General features: G+C 41.1%; 1 protein-coding gene and 1 long non-coding RNA gene across 5 annotated transcripts in view; one reads left to right on the plus strand and one right to left on the minus strand.

The window, feature by feature from the left end:
* The window catches only part of cd276 (CD276 molecule), an 81,445-nt gene that overhangs the window by 48,604 nt on the left and 16,875 nt on the right, over positions 1-15,966 (minus strand). For all 4 annotated transcript variants that reach the window (XM_034076757.2, XM_034076746.2, XM_034076750.2 and 1 more), the window contains one exon: positions 1,627-1,977. In XM_034076757.2, the coding sequence (XP_033932648.1) occupies positions 1,627-1,977 (351 nt within the window). The remainder of the gene's footprint in view (positions 1-1,626; positions 1,978-15,966) is intronic.
* On the plus strand, positions 12,451-13,487 carry LOC117440526 (uncharacterized). Its single transcript, XR_004551279.2, has 3 exons — positions 12,451-12,498; positions 12,919-13,010; positions 13,404-13,487. It is a non-coding gene; the product is annotated as an uncharacterized lncRNA (long non-coding RNA).

Consider the following 15,966-nt stretch of genomic DNA (forward strand, 5'->3'; position numbering starts at 1 on the left):
TGTCCGCCTCAGCTGAAATCACGCTTCTTCAATCCCTTGAGCTGAAACATGAGTATAGAGGTGGCGGGGAAATAGGCTGCTGTATTCCCAGAACCAATCATTGCACAGCAAACAATGGGGTGGAGCTGAGGGCGAGATGAAATAAGTTTTCCGGAGCTGATTTTTCAAAAGTGGACTCAACACAAAGACAGATTTAGCGTGGTACACACTAACTTCCCCAGCTGTCCGTTTGACTGACAGGCAGATTTCCATCAAGGGGCTCCTTTCATATTCTTCCAGCACAGCTTCAAGGAAGACTACAAAGATAACTGTAAATGTTGGTTACGCTATACATCTAATGCATACAAATGGAACCAATTTGTCACCGTTTGAGTCATTGTTTTTCCTTTCCCCAGCCAAGATGAGAAGATGTTATTCATTAACACCGCCTAATGCACATCCATCCTTGAAGCATCTCACAACAGATACGTAAATGGGAGAAGGAAGGAACGGCCCACAGTATCATTATAAATATATAAAAGGCTCCCAGCTGTGAAGGCGGGCAATCTAGTCACACAGCAGTGAAGATGTTAGTGATAGCTGATTGACTGTAACAACAGCTAATAATCAAAGTCAGCAGATATTGACCATGACACATCACAATCAGCGCTTATTGAGCAAAACCACAGCAGCCCTGAGGAAACTGTTTATCACCTGCACATCTTGTGAGAAGACATAATCATAAATAACCTCCTCTGTAGGTAATTGAATAATAGATTGTATTAAGTGATGTTGGTGTATATGTGTGTGTAAGAGCTGAGGTCAAATCACTTTCAATACAATCACTTCAAAGTGTGAAGTGAGCCACGATGCAAACGTTAGTGAAACAGCATGACAAAAAACAATATATGTACACATCTGTACGCATGTGTGTGTGTGTGTGTGTGTGTGTGTGTGTGTGTGTGTGTGTGTGTGTGTGTGTGTGTGTGTGTGTGTGTGTGGTGTGTGTGTGTGTGTGTGTGTGTGTGTGTGTGTGTGTGTGTGTGTGTGTGTGTGTGTGTGTGTGTGTGTGTGTGTGTGTGTGTGTGTGTGTGTGTGTTGGTAACATTATTTTTTAAATAATAATCCTTTAGTGCAAATCCTATATTACGAAAGACCCAGTTAAAATCTGTCTCACTCGTGGTGCTAAATTGCTATGTTCAAAGTAAAAGAGAATAATTTGAAGAAATACATACATTTTAGGCTTTAATTATATATTAACATTATCATCATTACTCTTCTTATATATTCAGTTCATCATTCTATGAAAAATGTCATACATGTTGTATTTTTCTAAAACATCTCATTGAGTGGTAGGAAACTGTGAGCTTATTTATATATTTTTTTTTTTTGCTTTATAAAATATTGTGTTGATTATGAAAGAGAGAAATAATTCTAAATGATAATTAAAGTCAATCGTGGTGTTTGTTAATTGATTCTACAAGAGCAATACAGATAAACATAGTTATATATAATAACTGCATTGGATATCATTATGTGTCGATATGAAGCTAATTTGCAGTCATTCCTATTTTCTACCTTCCACTGGTTATAAATGTCCATGTGCATGTCCGTCTGTTTCCACAGGTGTCACGGAGCCTGACTCACCGGCCACCAGCAGCAGGAGAGCGGCGCTGCCGTAGTCCCGCACCCTGACAAAGCAGGTGTAGCTGCCTTCATCCGCCACCACCACGCTGCTCAGCAGGAGCGAGGCGTTGCCCAGGCCCAGCTGGACGGGCCACAGGCTGGTACGGTTGGCAAATCTCTCGGTCTGGTCTACCAGCTGGTCGCGCCCCCCCCAGTACCCGTGCACACTGCGTTTGGTGTCCGTCAGCTGCCAGAAGATGCTCAGATCGGACAAGTTAAAGGCACTGGCGGGACTGAAGGAGCAGTTGAGAACGGCATCGCTGCCGTGCAGCACCACCACTGGCTGCTCCGGGACGTTCACTTCCAACATAGCTGCAAAGAGAAGAGGAGGACATATGAGGAGTGGCAACACAATTATTAAAGAAGGAAAATCTCTGAAATGACTAACAATAGTTTTGCTGTATGATAGAAAATGGCAGGTAAGCTGTCACAGAAAGAAATATATAAAAAATACACTTCCAAAATCCTTCTTGCAGTGATTTTGTCTCTGCAGTCTTCACTGTGTCAATCTCATAACCCATTATTCTTCATGGTAGTGTAAAGTGTAGATCAGATACACTACTTGGCCCAGGTCTAGTTTAACCACACAGTATTCACTGAATCCCAGCATTAATTCCGCATGCTGTTTCCAGATGTGACAAACTGACACATTCTCAAATTTGAATGTCTTTGAAAACAAAATCAATGCAGTATTTTTGAAATCTATGCTGAGAAGCATCCATGTTTGTGCATCCATGTTTGTGCATCCATGTTTGTGCAGCATGGAGCGGGTGAGGCAGGATGAAGGCAGGGATCTGGAGGTAAGCATTAGGACTTTGTCTGTGTTCCGATAGGCTTTGCCTGCTGGCGATGGCTCAGCGATGGAAGCAACAACATCTGTATAGCTTTAGTGAGATCATTAGTTAAATCTGAAATAAATCAGTTTCTCGGGGAGGGGCGAACTGCAAACTGCCGCAAAACTCTTGAGTGTGTGCTTTTGTGGGAAAGAAAAGTGACTCTACTTTTAACCAAATGCCTGTTATTAAAGATTTGATTTGTTTCATTGGAGTATCTGTATACATCAGTACGTGTTTGTGTGTGTGTGGTGAAATGTAACTTAGTACATTTACACAAGGGAACACATTAGGTACTTCTAATCAAACTACAATATAACTTTGCCCCACCACATTTGTTGGTCAATGTTGAAATTAACTCCACTAAATGTATTTTACAACTTTAGTTACTAACGACATAGACTATTACATATGACTCTAATATTTGGCCATACTGCAAAAAGAGTACTTTTACTTTCAATAGTTCAAATATATTTGATGGTAATACTTTTTTTCTTAAGATCATTGAGTACGATGATGAATCCATGACTCGCGTGCGTGTGTGCGTGCGCGCGTGTGTGTATTCTAGCATTACTATACTTGTGGGGACCTAAATCTATTTACATAGTCACGTGTGGGGACTGGCTTCCCTTATGGGGACAAATTGGAGGTCCCCATGAGGGGCATCATTAATTTTAGGGTGAAGACTTGGTTAGGTTTGTGGTTAGGGTTAGGCATGTGTTGGTTATGGTTAAGGTTAGGATAAGTCTCCAGGAAATGCATGTACGTCAATGTAATGTCCCCTGAAGTGATGTATACATGGTGTGTGTGTGTGTGTGTGTGTGTGTGTGTGTGTGTGTGGTGTGTGTGTGTGTGGTGTGTGTGGTGTGTGTGTGTGTGTGTGTGTGTGGTGTGTTGTGTGTGTGTGTGTGTGTGTGTGTGTGTGTGTGTGTGTGTTGTTGTTTGTCTAGACTAGGCCGAGAGCAAAGAGTACACTGCATAATCATTCTGGATTAGTAGCCATCTCAGGCAGTCCCAGAGTACATCCATAGTATTCTCAGGAGTCAGCATTCTCCATTGATCCCCGTCCGCTCTTATACAACTCTCAGACACTCATCAGCATCACAGGGGAGGGAACAAGCCAGTCGGCCTCAGGAGCAATGCACTCTTCTTTATGCTCAGCCTCTCTAATTGTTATAATCACAGTGGCATTTTAGCCTCCTCGCCCCCTTTTGGAGCTGTGTCTTTCACACAGCCAGCGTCAATGTTCAATCACTTGAATGAGATTGGACTGATGTGGTGGTGCAATAATTACTCTCTCCTATTAACAACAAACAAGTCTTTCATCGGAGAGGGTTCATACAGTATATGGATGGGTGTTTCTGAGTCAAGGCAGACCTATTTCCAAACACAATCAGCCTTTCCAAGTTAGGTAGCCTCGACACATCACATTAGGAACTAACTGCTGGTCTGTAGGAACAGTGCCACCTACTGACTACACTCACAAGTGCAGAGAAGTGGGACAGAAGCATGCAGATTGCTGTCCGAATACCCCATTGATTGGAGCCCAAATTGCTCAGAGAAAATGAAATAGAAAGACGTAATAATTGTGCAATAGAAACACTCTATATAGGTTTTGTCCCCTCACATATTGCATCCCAGAAAACCAGAAAACCTCAGTGTGTTATTTTGAATGAGAATGTTGTGCCACCATTTCAACCAGGAACAATTCAAAGCCTCTATATTCCAAACAATTGGCAGTCACAAAACAATTCTGCGACCCCCAGAGTGATGACAACAGAGCGCTTTTTCCTTTACTGTGATTACCAAAGCTCTTCTGGTGCTGTGGGGTCGTTTCAATCGTGCGTGCTGTGCCCACATTCACTCAGCTGGGCTACAACCCGGGAAACAATAAAGAAGAGTTATCAGGGCGAAGCGCGGCAGGAGCAGGCGGTGCCGGCATCGACAGGGCGAGCCGAACAAATGTCAGCATTGTGTATTTACGCTGTCTTTGGAGGTGGGTCAACCGTTGCGGTAAGGAATAGGTCGCTGGTGTTTTTCGTAGGAGTGGAGGGGTCAGCGACAACCCTCTTTGAGAAGTGCACATTTAAGGAGGAGGAGAGAGAGCAATTAAATCACTCCCCGAGCAGCCTGGGATGACTCACACTACTGAGTTCATACGGGAAGGGGGAAGGGGAACGGAGAGAGAGAGGCCAAACTCACACTTAAAGATAATATCTGGATACAAGCCAAGGTAGAAGCTGTGGTGGAGCCTCACACACTAATCCCTCAACACGGACCAAAGCCATGTCAGGGAGGGACGAGATAGAAACTCCTCGTTCTCATCCACCACCCCTTCCTCCCTCCTGCTCCTTCACTCACTGCTTCTTTAACCGGTGACCTACTACTGGCTCCGAGGCCCCGGGAGGACGCAGCTCGACACAGGGACCTTGTGTCGAGACACCGACCAGTGCTTGGAAAGGAAATTCAAGGGGAGGTATTTTGCGATACACCGAGGGGAGGGAATTAATCAGGAGAGCAGAGGAAGGCAAGCAAGGCCGGCTGACGTCATGGAAAGCGAACATCTGATGTCCTATTCGTCAGAGGTGGAATACCACGAGCCAGAGTGAATCAATGCGGCTGTTTTTGATCTGCTGCTGTTTACACCACACAGCGTGTTCTTCGTGGCAGCCGGCCGTTTGATCGCCTCTCGACATGAAAACACATGCATTCTCTGAAGAGACAAGTGTAAGCAGCAGAGGTTGAAGATCACAACACAAGTGGTCTTTGGTGAGGGGGCCGGGCTGCACCTTGTAGCCCTGCCTGTGGATTCTCCTGAGGGGTAAGTGGGGATCTCGCCTCTCCCTTTCTCCCTCTCGATACAGAGATGCTCATAAGCCATAGAGGGCAGGCTGGGAGACGTCAGGCTGTGGGGATTTACACACTGCACTTTGTGTTTATGGGCCTCAGCTCTGTTTGAGTGCCTGCGAGACAGAGACGGGCACTTTCACAGCCGACATGAAATAAACTCATTACAGCCTTCGCGAGCGCTGGCAACGGGCCCTGCTTAGCAGAGAGGCAGAGGGCCGGCAGGAAAAAAGGCTTCTTCACACTGCTTTCAACTCCACCTTCAAAACCACGCACCACCTTGTCGCCACCAACACCTCCTTCAATCAGCTTTCCCTCAGGTGTGGCTTCTACCATGTTATTTGTATAGTGATGCTAGCTGGGCTCATGAGGTGAGTGTGAGACGGAGACAGCGTGGGATGCAAGCAGACAGCAAATAAGAAGATCGCAGCTTTTATAGGGAGGGTGCTTGCAGGGCTGTTGGTAAATACAATCCAGAGATATCTCACATCATCCTCCTGGCACAGACAGTAAGGAAAGAGCACACACCCACATGCACATGCAGTAAACTGTTACACAAAATCAGTTAAAGGTGGGGTAGGTCATTTTGGAGAAACCAGCTCGAGTGCGCTAGAATTTGAAAATACACAGCCGGAACAAATCTGCTACTTCCTTATATATGGGGTCAGTTTGTGGGGTCAGTTCAGTCTCAAAAATAAATAAAGGCACACAAAAGGATACACAAATGTAATTCCGGATTTATATATAAATGTCTCCAGACACACACATATTTTTCGATGCACACACACAAACTTATCATTTTATAAATGTAAAAAAGTTTCACAAACATATTTCTGATCCACACACAAATAGTTACATCGAAAACACATTTGAGTGTTGTTACATTTATATAAAAAACGCTTTCTGTGTGTGGATCTCTCTGCATTTGTGTGTGGATTTTTGAGACTCCCCTGACGCAGCTAGATTCACAACATAGACTGTATGTATAAATGGACGTAGTGTCCGTGACGTCACCCATAGGATTCTGCAGAGTTGCCGTGAAGCCCTTAGTAAGCGGAGTCGGCCACTGTGACGTCAGAGTCTAATCCCGCCTGCTCCAAATAAGGGCAAAGAGGCGGAGCCGAGGCGGGACCTGCTGCCTCCGAACTGGAAGTAAACGAAGCTAGCTCAGGCTAAGAAGCTAAGCTAACATGAAATACATGCATACCAAGTTACTGCTAACAGTGTAGTTCCCCTATATAAACGTTACATTCATAATCAAATGAGACAATCTGCAAGAGAATTAGCTATATTTTGTTAGTGCTTGTCATTCACACGTTGAGAAAAGACGGACTCCACCGCCATGACCTAACGGAGCCGCAGTGGGCTAGCTCCGGGACGCCGGCTGGAGCTAGCCCCCTGCGGCTCCGTTAGCTCCGGCGGCCACCACTGGGATAATTCGGTCCCCTATTAACATGTGCTCCCGTTTAGCATTATGGGCGTCATAGCCATAGACTATAAAAGTCTTACCCAAGGCTGAATCATAAACTAAAATGTATATGTAAGCATAAAGGGTTACGTCCTTAGCTGGCTAATAAGTAACAAGCTAAGCTACCAAGCACACAAACACCTGCGAACGGGGTTAACATGTATGATATTATCATTTTAGACTTCTTGGAAGTTCTATTAGTACATTCAAGCGCACAGCACGACATTTTAATTGTCTGGTATTTGTAACAATATTCCCTAAAAGGCACAATCACCACGAACACGGCTAAAGCTAAAGGGTCAAGTACAGTACTATGACTAACTAACGTTGTAGCCTCTATGGTTGTAGCCTAGCAGAGTGGACAAGTTGCTGTTAGCTGACAGTGAGGCATGTACGTGTCCATCAACGTGACCACGCCCTAATTTATGCAACAACTTTAAGACCTAATATAAATAAAAGGGTCGTGTTAGAAAACAATTCACTCACAGATTCATAATCATGAAGGTGGAATCTAACTATATCGATAATAATATTTATTGCATCCATGGGTAGAAACATGTTTTTTTCTGCTGTAAAGTTGGGCATTTTAACATGGGGGTCTATGGAAATTGCTCCTTTCTGCAGCCAGTCCCTAGCGGCCCATGTATGAACTGCAGTGTGTGGCACTTCCGTATTGGCGTCCAGGCTGTTCCCCAGAGTTTGCCGCTTGATTCACACACACTTTTTTTTAAGAGGCGAGTGTCTTCGGCCAATCAGATGTCTGCTTAATTGTAAGCCAATCACATGTGTGTGCCCCCACGAGGGTGTGCCTAATGCGTTTCCAACGTAGTGTAACATCGACGCGGTTTGCGGAGTCTGGGGGTGTGAAAGTTCAGAGTTCATCTCCATCAACATGGCTTCTGGAAGTGGCACTCCCGCTAACAGTGTAAGTGAAGTATAATACTTTCACATCTTGTCGTTAGTCATGCAATAATCTCGAACTATACAATATTACGTTTGCTTAATTATGAAGCAATATTTGGAACTTGTTTAGTAGGTTTAATTGTGATGTAGCTAATAAACTAACATTAGCTAGCGCTGTTAAGTCTGTCTAAAGTTTCTGTATGCTAAATTGTTTGTACTGCTATCAAGTATTATCTTTAAATGAAGTTGACGTTATTGAAAATAACTGTTTGACAGGGTCTACCGCCTCAAGTCGAAGTATATTGCAGTTCATGATTAAGTATGTTTAAGTTATGATTGGTTGCTTTGTTACTATGTATGTATTATGTGTGGCATTTAATACTAGCATGTGCGAACAAGTAAGCTAAATAATGCTAATGGAAAACCTAGGATGAGTAGGATCATAAAGTCACTTAGCTAACGTCAGTTGGCCCGCAGAACACTAGTGGGCAAAATCAACGTTCTAATCACAGTAAATACTGTGGTAGCAAAGTCGCGGTGGGCACCAGATTGGAGATAATTATAGAGATAATCTTGTAGTAGCTTGTTTACCGACCATTTTCAAACAGTATTGCTGTTGGCGCTGCCCTTCTGTTGCCCACCAGTGTTCCACCACCAGTGAAGTCAGCTGTTTACTCCTATATAACCCAGCTGTTGACTGCTTTAATGACTATATGAGATGGCTAATGGTTTTAGCCATCTACAATCTAAGCCTTAGCTAGTGGGTGAATAAAATGGCCTTTTAAAAAAATGCAGACTTTGTCATTTATGGAGCAGCTAACAAACAATAATTTTCAGATCAATGTTTGTCATCTCTAATCTCTTAATTTATCCCCTAGGAATCACTGAAGCGTGACATCTTTCAATGACTGCATGATCGACTAACACACATCCTGGAGAGGACACCTGTAGACATCGAAGGGTTAGAGTTTGCGTGTCGTCAGGATTCTGTTCTATTAAGTGCTCTGGGCGACATAGTTGATGTAGGATAGAACATTCTGTCTGCACTTGCAGAGCTTAATACTCTCATCCAGCAGGAGAGAGAGAATGAACAGACATTTGTAACCCTGGAGTTGCAAAGAGGTTCTGGACGTGGGGGTCCACGATTTACATTGTCAGTAGACAACCCAGTCTCACGGCATTTCGTGTTCACCAACACGATTTTTAATCTATTGATTCGTGTTCACCATCACGATTTGCCCCTTTTTTTCGTGTTATACAGAACGATTTTAAAAGCAATGTATTTCTACTGGTAACGTGTTTCGTGCCTGCAGGCTGCAGCACGTCTTTTTCTCCGGTCGGGTCGTGGAAGACCGGAAGCTGTGTGGTTCATAAAAACGTGTTCTTACTCAATATCAAGCCACAATTATTGATTTTAATTTAAATCGTATAATTTTGGACTTTTGTTGCCGTCTGTGAGGAAAATAAATGGGGCTCAGAGCCTCAGGATACTGAAATCTGTATTTTTAAATATTTCTTTCCTTCTAATTTGTTATTCTTTTCAAAATAACACACTATTATTTACTCACCAATAACACACAATTATCCTTGCTTTTATTTATTGGTTTAATTCCATAATCTCGGGCTTTTTTGGTGTCCGTCAGGAACTGAATTTCAAAATAAAAATAACCGGAAACAGACGTAGGCCTATAAGGGACATTTCGAACATCATTGCGATTGTCAACATTTCTGAGTTTAGGATGGCCGAAGACACTACACTACCCATAATCCCCAGCTATCGTTTAGGACTACAGTCCTTACGCAGAGCGTCAAACAGCTGTGTGAAATGGAACGAAACCACGCCATATTAACTGGAATCGAACACCCCCCCAGAACTACACATGCTGGCTATTGTGTTTCGCAAAATGTTCTATGGGACATCACGTCTCTACTGAACGTTTTCGTTTTTCCCACAATTAGAAGTTGCCATTATTAAACACATTGGTGTTATCAAATGTAAAACATATAATTAATAAATGGGTGAAAATCACTTGTGTCCATAATGCGCAGCATTAATATATAGCATTAATATATACCCACATGACAGCTCATTGCTACTTTGTAATTCTACTCCACTACAATTCAGAGGTTAACCTGGTATTTTTACTCCACTGCATTTATTTGAGTTACTTTGCAGATTCTGATTAATTATGTGAAATATATAAACAACCCTTAAATCAGCCTTTAGTTACACCTGAGTAAAATTCAGGTAAGGTGATTGTCAAGTGCCAACAATCAGGAGAGATATTTGATAGTTGGTGCTTGAGAAGACTAAACATGTATCTGCAATTGACATGAATGGAAACAAGTCATAAAGTATATTCATTACTCGTTATTCTCTACTAATAGTTAATTAAAGACTGTATATTATGGCTATTTTGCACATCCCCTTCAAGATTTTCAAAGGTTTATTGACATATCATACACAACTACGGTGTAGTTATGCAATGAATGAAAAACTTGGGTCACAGGTTCCTCAACAGTGCATTACAAGACATCTATCAATATGTGTGTACCTCCACCATTAAACTGTCATATTCTGCACATTACTTATTCTATCTACATACATAAGAGTATAATTAATGTGTATAATATCAGTTAAAATAAGTGCTTCAACATAGTTAACATTGCAGGAAAGCAATATATTAGACGTTAATTACTTTGTCAGGCTTAATATTTAATATTTAATGTTTAAATAAAGGTTAATCCGTTTTTCTGTTTTGCACCTCCTCCTATTAATATCTTTGTACATCCTGCACTAAACTGTTTTATTGTAGAGATCACTTATAGTATCTTCTTGATTTTGTATATTCTATATTTCTATATTTATACTTTCCCCCTATGAAAGTATGTACTCTTAATATTTTTTTAATCGAATATAACACATACAAACAATAATTCAATAACGTGCTTTAACCACTAGGAGGTGCACACAAGGTACACACAGCCATAACAACTTTGTATTATTAGTGTGTATGTACAACATCTGAAGATGTATAGTTTTATGCATGCTTTCACATCATTTTACAGCATATAGCTATACTATTTCAGACTCAGTATTTACATTCAAAGAAAATCAGTAATATCTTTAAAAACTACAGTCCTTTTCTATCAGCTGTGCACCGTTATGGTGTAAATATAACCTATCTATGAATTAGATCAAATGTAAAAGTCAGCCGAATTAGTGTTGATACTGCAAGGAGCCGTATTGTGTGAAGAGAAATTGAAGATGTTGTTTAATTGTTGATATATTTATGATCCACGTCAAGTATTCAGTTTCGGCGCCATTTCTTCCAGTTTTTCCAAAGGTCTTCTCATCAGGGCTCTCTAAATAAAGAACTACGGCATATATGTAATATGTAATGCAGCCGAACCGTGTATTACAATGCCGTTATGTGATGACTTTCAAAGAGAAAAGCAAGAGCACTCGGAATTAAGTATTATTTTATACTTTTAAAATGTTTTCCGGATTTCATATAATATAAACACCAACTCCCAGCATGCATTGCGGCTAACACATCCAATCAGAGAGTTTAAAACCATAGCTGAGGATCTTGGGTAATCGCTCGAAATGCCTACGTCTGTTTCCGGTTATATTTATTTTGAAATTCAGTTCCTGACGGACGCCGAAAAAGCCCGAGATTATGGAATCAAACCAATAAAGGATAATTGTGTGTTATTGGTGAGTAAATAACAGTGTGTTATTTTGAAAAGAATAACAAATTAGAAGGAAAAAAAGATTTAAAAAATACAGATTTCAGTATCCTGAGGCTCTGAGCCCCATTTATTTTCCTCACAGACGGCAACAAAAGTCAGAAATTATACGATTTAAATTAAAATCAATAATTGTGGCTTGATATTGAGTAAGAACATGTTTTTATGAACCACACAGCTTCCGGTCTTCCACGACCCGACCGGAGAAAAAGACGTGCTGCAGCCTGCAGGCACGAAACACGTTACCAGTAGAAATACATTGCTTTTAAAATCTTGCTGTGCAACACGAAAAAAAGGGGCAAATCGTGTTGGTGAACACGAATCAATAGATTAAAAATCGTGTTGGTGAACACGAAATGCCGTGAGACTGGGTTGCAGTAGACTGACAAATCTTATAGAACTAGGACTGTCATCACATTGTATTGCCAGACTTCTGGGTGTGTCTAGAGCAACACTATTTAGGCGGATGGCCGAAAATAATGTATCTATATCAGCTTCACATAGTGGCTGCAGTGACGATGAATTAGATTTATTGATCACAAACATTAAAAGCACCATGCCAGATGCTGGCTACAGTATAGTCCGAGGTGCTCTACTTGCAAAGGGACACAGAGTGCAATGGGACCGAGTGTATGCATCGTGTGGACAGTGTTGGTGTGCTCTCCAGGATGACCCGGATGTGTGGTGAGGAGAACATACACAGTTCCGTACCCTAAGTACATGGTGCACATCGACACCAAGCACAAGCTAATCAGGTGTGTTTGCATGCTATCTGTATGTGAAGTGTTCATTATATTAGTTTTATATATCTTGTGTTTTTTTTTAATAATATTTAAAAATGACCATTGACAAAACATAGCATAACGTAGCATGAACACATTTGGTTTTGCTTTCATCCACTTAAATATTCTATGTGAGATTCTATGGATGTTTTGTATTGTGTTTGGGAGTTACTTTTTTCTTTCTTATTTGTTTAAATTTAGATACAACTTTGTTATCTTTGGAGGAATAGATGGCTCTTCAAGAAAGGTAAGACTTTATACTGTCAACAAGTAACAACTGCAAAATGAGACAAGACTGCTGTTTTTTTATTTGTTGTATTAGGCTTCAGATTATTTTCTGTACAAATAGGGGGTAGTAACCTACTCTTTTTCATTCGTGAGGGGAAGCAGGCTTTGTATACTGGAAATTCATTTATCAAAGTCATAATTTCAATTTTTTTTGCTGACCCATCATATGTTAACTTTGTATTAATGTAAAGTATTCAGTCCTTTCTATTGAGCTTTGACTTGATTTCTCATGTCAAGAGGCTTCATGATATAACATCAAATCATTCTGAGGTGTCTAGTTTTTTTACCGTTTCATGTCATTCGTCAGTTGATTTATGTTGCATGAATACTAATTGATCAAGTTGATAATGTGTTATATTATATATGTAATTGTATGTAGATTATGTACTTGAAGGTAGCAGACAACAACCGGTCTGACACCCACTTGGTCTTCTTCAATGAAGCTGTGAACGAGCATGGGTATCCACTGAGGTATTCATATCATTCCAAATGTAATTTTTACTGTGATTGTGGACCTATCCATAGTATGTAGATGCTCCCCTCAAATAGCTGCACATTGTTTCTTAGTTAAAAGAGGCATATTTTGAACATATGTTTGAACCGACAAGATAAAACAATAGCCATCACATACCTTTCCAGGCCTCTAAGGTGCGCTCGGAAACATGTATTAGCTTTGCTGACACAACTATAATTGTTAAAGATGACAACACAATTGTGTACAGTAGGGGTTTAAAACTGTGTGCCTCTCCTCAATGTGTATGGCACTACATTATTGGGAGTATACTGTAGTGTCATATATTTTATATACCACATATATTTTAATTGTGTAATTTTCCTGAAGCATATAATTGATTTGTTTTTCAGAGTGAGAGGAGATCATGGAGGGGAAAATGTTAGAGTAGCAGAATTAATGTTCTCAGTTCGTGGAACTGACATTAACAGCTTTATTGCAGGGAAGCGTACACAACCAACGGTGAGTCAAACCTAATTTTGGAAGCTTTTGAGACTATTCATTCTTAACATCCCCTTTAACAAACTTTCAGAAGAAAATTCTAATTTTAAAAGGCATTTAAAGGCCAAGATCATGAACATTTTCAAGCAAAAATGTACTTTATGATGGTGCACTGACTCTTGTGTCATTCAATGGATTATTGCCAAATTATAACAATATTACGTTTCAACTTTGAAAATTGAACAGTTTGTTCAAATCATCTGTAACTACAATTTATGACGATTTTTTTTTTCAAATACAGAATTGAACGTCTCTGGCGTGATGTGTTCAAGTGTTACGTGTGTGTTTTACAACACCTTGCACTCTCTTGAGGAACAACACTGCTTGACATCAGCAGCATCCTGCACATATGTTTTCCTGCCACACATCCAGGCCAACCTTGATGTCTTCACTGAGGCATGGGCCAACCATCCAATCAGGACAGAGCAAAACATGACTCCAAACCAGTTGTGGCAGGTGGGCCAAGCCCTGCATCCGGTGGCAGATCCTGATCCGGAGGTTAATTCCAAACGTGTTAAAAAAATCTTATCACAAACAAACATCCTTACATTTAGGCTCTTATTCTCTACACATAACTATAATCACACTACCCTTGCATTCAAAAAGCCTTTGCTTGGTGCAATCAAGACTAGGGTTCTTTTTCACCACATGTGTGAAGTTAAGTCTTTTCCATAATAACCTTCACATATTCCACAATCATTACTTGTAATTATAGAAAATTGCATAACCTTTTCTTTATCTTATTTTGTATTAATTTGCGATAATGACGGTGCTTGTTTAATGTATTAATTAGGGATGCACGATATTAGGAATTATGACGTCATCCCGATAAACCCGATACCAGTATTAATAGCCCCGATAATATACAATATATTTTTTGGGTAAAAAAAAAGAAAGAAATACTGCGGTGTAGGTGGATTGGGATGAGGGGCGCTTGTTTTTTACTCGGCTCCTCCCGTTTTGCCAGTACTGTGGTATTAGTGGTTTAGGAAGAGGGGAGTTCTTCACAAATCCAGCGCTCCCTAATACTTCGAACCTGATCAGTCACCAGAAACATCGCCATCGCTACGATGGTGTGTTAAAAGCGTACGAAGACAATAATACAATACAAAGTGTGTGTGTGTGTGTGTGTGTGTGTGTGTGTGTGTGTGTGTGTGTGTGTGTGTGTGTGTGTGTGTGTGTGTGTGTGTGTGTGTGTGTGTGTGTGTGTGTGTGTGTGTGTGTGTGTGTGTGTGTGTGTGTGTGTGTGTGTGTGTGTGTGTGTGTGTGTGTGTGCGCGCAACATATGTGCAACTCAAGGCATATGCTCGAACCGGAGCTGCCTGGACGCTGCAATCATGTTGCGCACTATCCGTGCTGAGTGTGCTGACTTCTCCTACAATGTCCCACTGTCTGGCTTCCTGCATAAAGTCAAGTGCTCGGCGCAGTTGTGGTGAAATGTCGCTCCTCTGTTTTCATTTAAACAGCTCCTTATATCCGTTAGCGCAGCTAGCTAGCACCAGATGCTAACAACAACAATGCACGTAAGGTCTCTCTCTCGCTCGCTCGGACCACACACACACACACACACACCCTCCCGGTCCTCCAGATGGCCAGTCGGTGCCTGCCGGTGAGCGTGGAAGTGTGGTCTGCCACAATCGGGCGGCAGGAGCGGGGCTGTCAGCATCAGCTTATAGATGGTATTTTAAACTCGATGCGCTCTGAAACTACGGAGCAGCCGAGGAAAAAAAATACACATGCGTTAATCGCGTTAAAATATTTTGTGGCGTAAAACATTTGTTGGTATCGGTCTTGAGAAGCAGGAAGTTATCGGTTTCAAAAAACCAATATCGTGCATCCCTAGTATTAATGCATATGAAAGGTTATTCATATATATACACACAATTTGTCTTTGTCAGGGTATTCTCATACCAGAGATCCAGTGGGAAGAGAGTGGATTTTCAAATCAGCATCATCCTGGGGTCAATGTCCCTACACTGGAAAGTCCTCTCTCAGATCCTGAAATGCTGCTGCTGCAGGACACAATCGATCCACTATAAGAATCGGATTGTTTTGGAGTTGACATTTATCTCAAGACTGTCCAATACGTTGAGAACCTCATTGAAGCCAGATAATGAGGATCAACATTTATTGTCCTTAATTGTACTTGCAACTTAAAATTTAAAATGTTAACTCAAATTGAAGTTGCTGGATTGGAATTGTAAAAGAGAAATGTAAGAGTTCACTTTTCAGTGAGGTGTTGGCGGTAATAGGAGACGCTAAACGAGTCCCTCAGATTTGTAGGTTGATAAACAAAAGGTTGTAATTAGCAAGCTGTCATGTGAGAAGACAGGATAATATCATGTGTACTGTTAAGGAAATGGCAGGTGCTGCATCAGGAGTACATGGTTATGATTTATACATTTCTAATGTAAT

The sequence above is a fragment of the Pseudochaenichthys georgianus genome, chromosome 3, assembly GCF_902827115.2.
Source record: "Pseudochaenichthys georgianus chromosome 3, fPseGeo1.2, whole genome shotgun sequence".
Lineage (NCBI taxonomy): Eukaryota > Metazoa > Chordata > Actinopteri > Perciformes > Channichthyidae > Pseudochaenichthys > Pseudochaenichthys georgianus.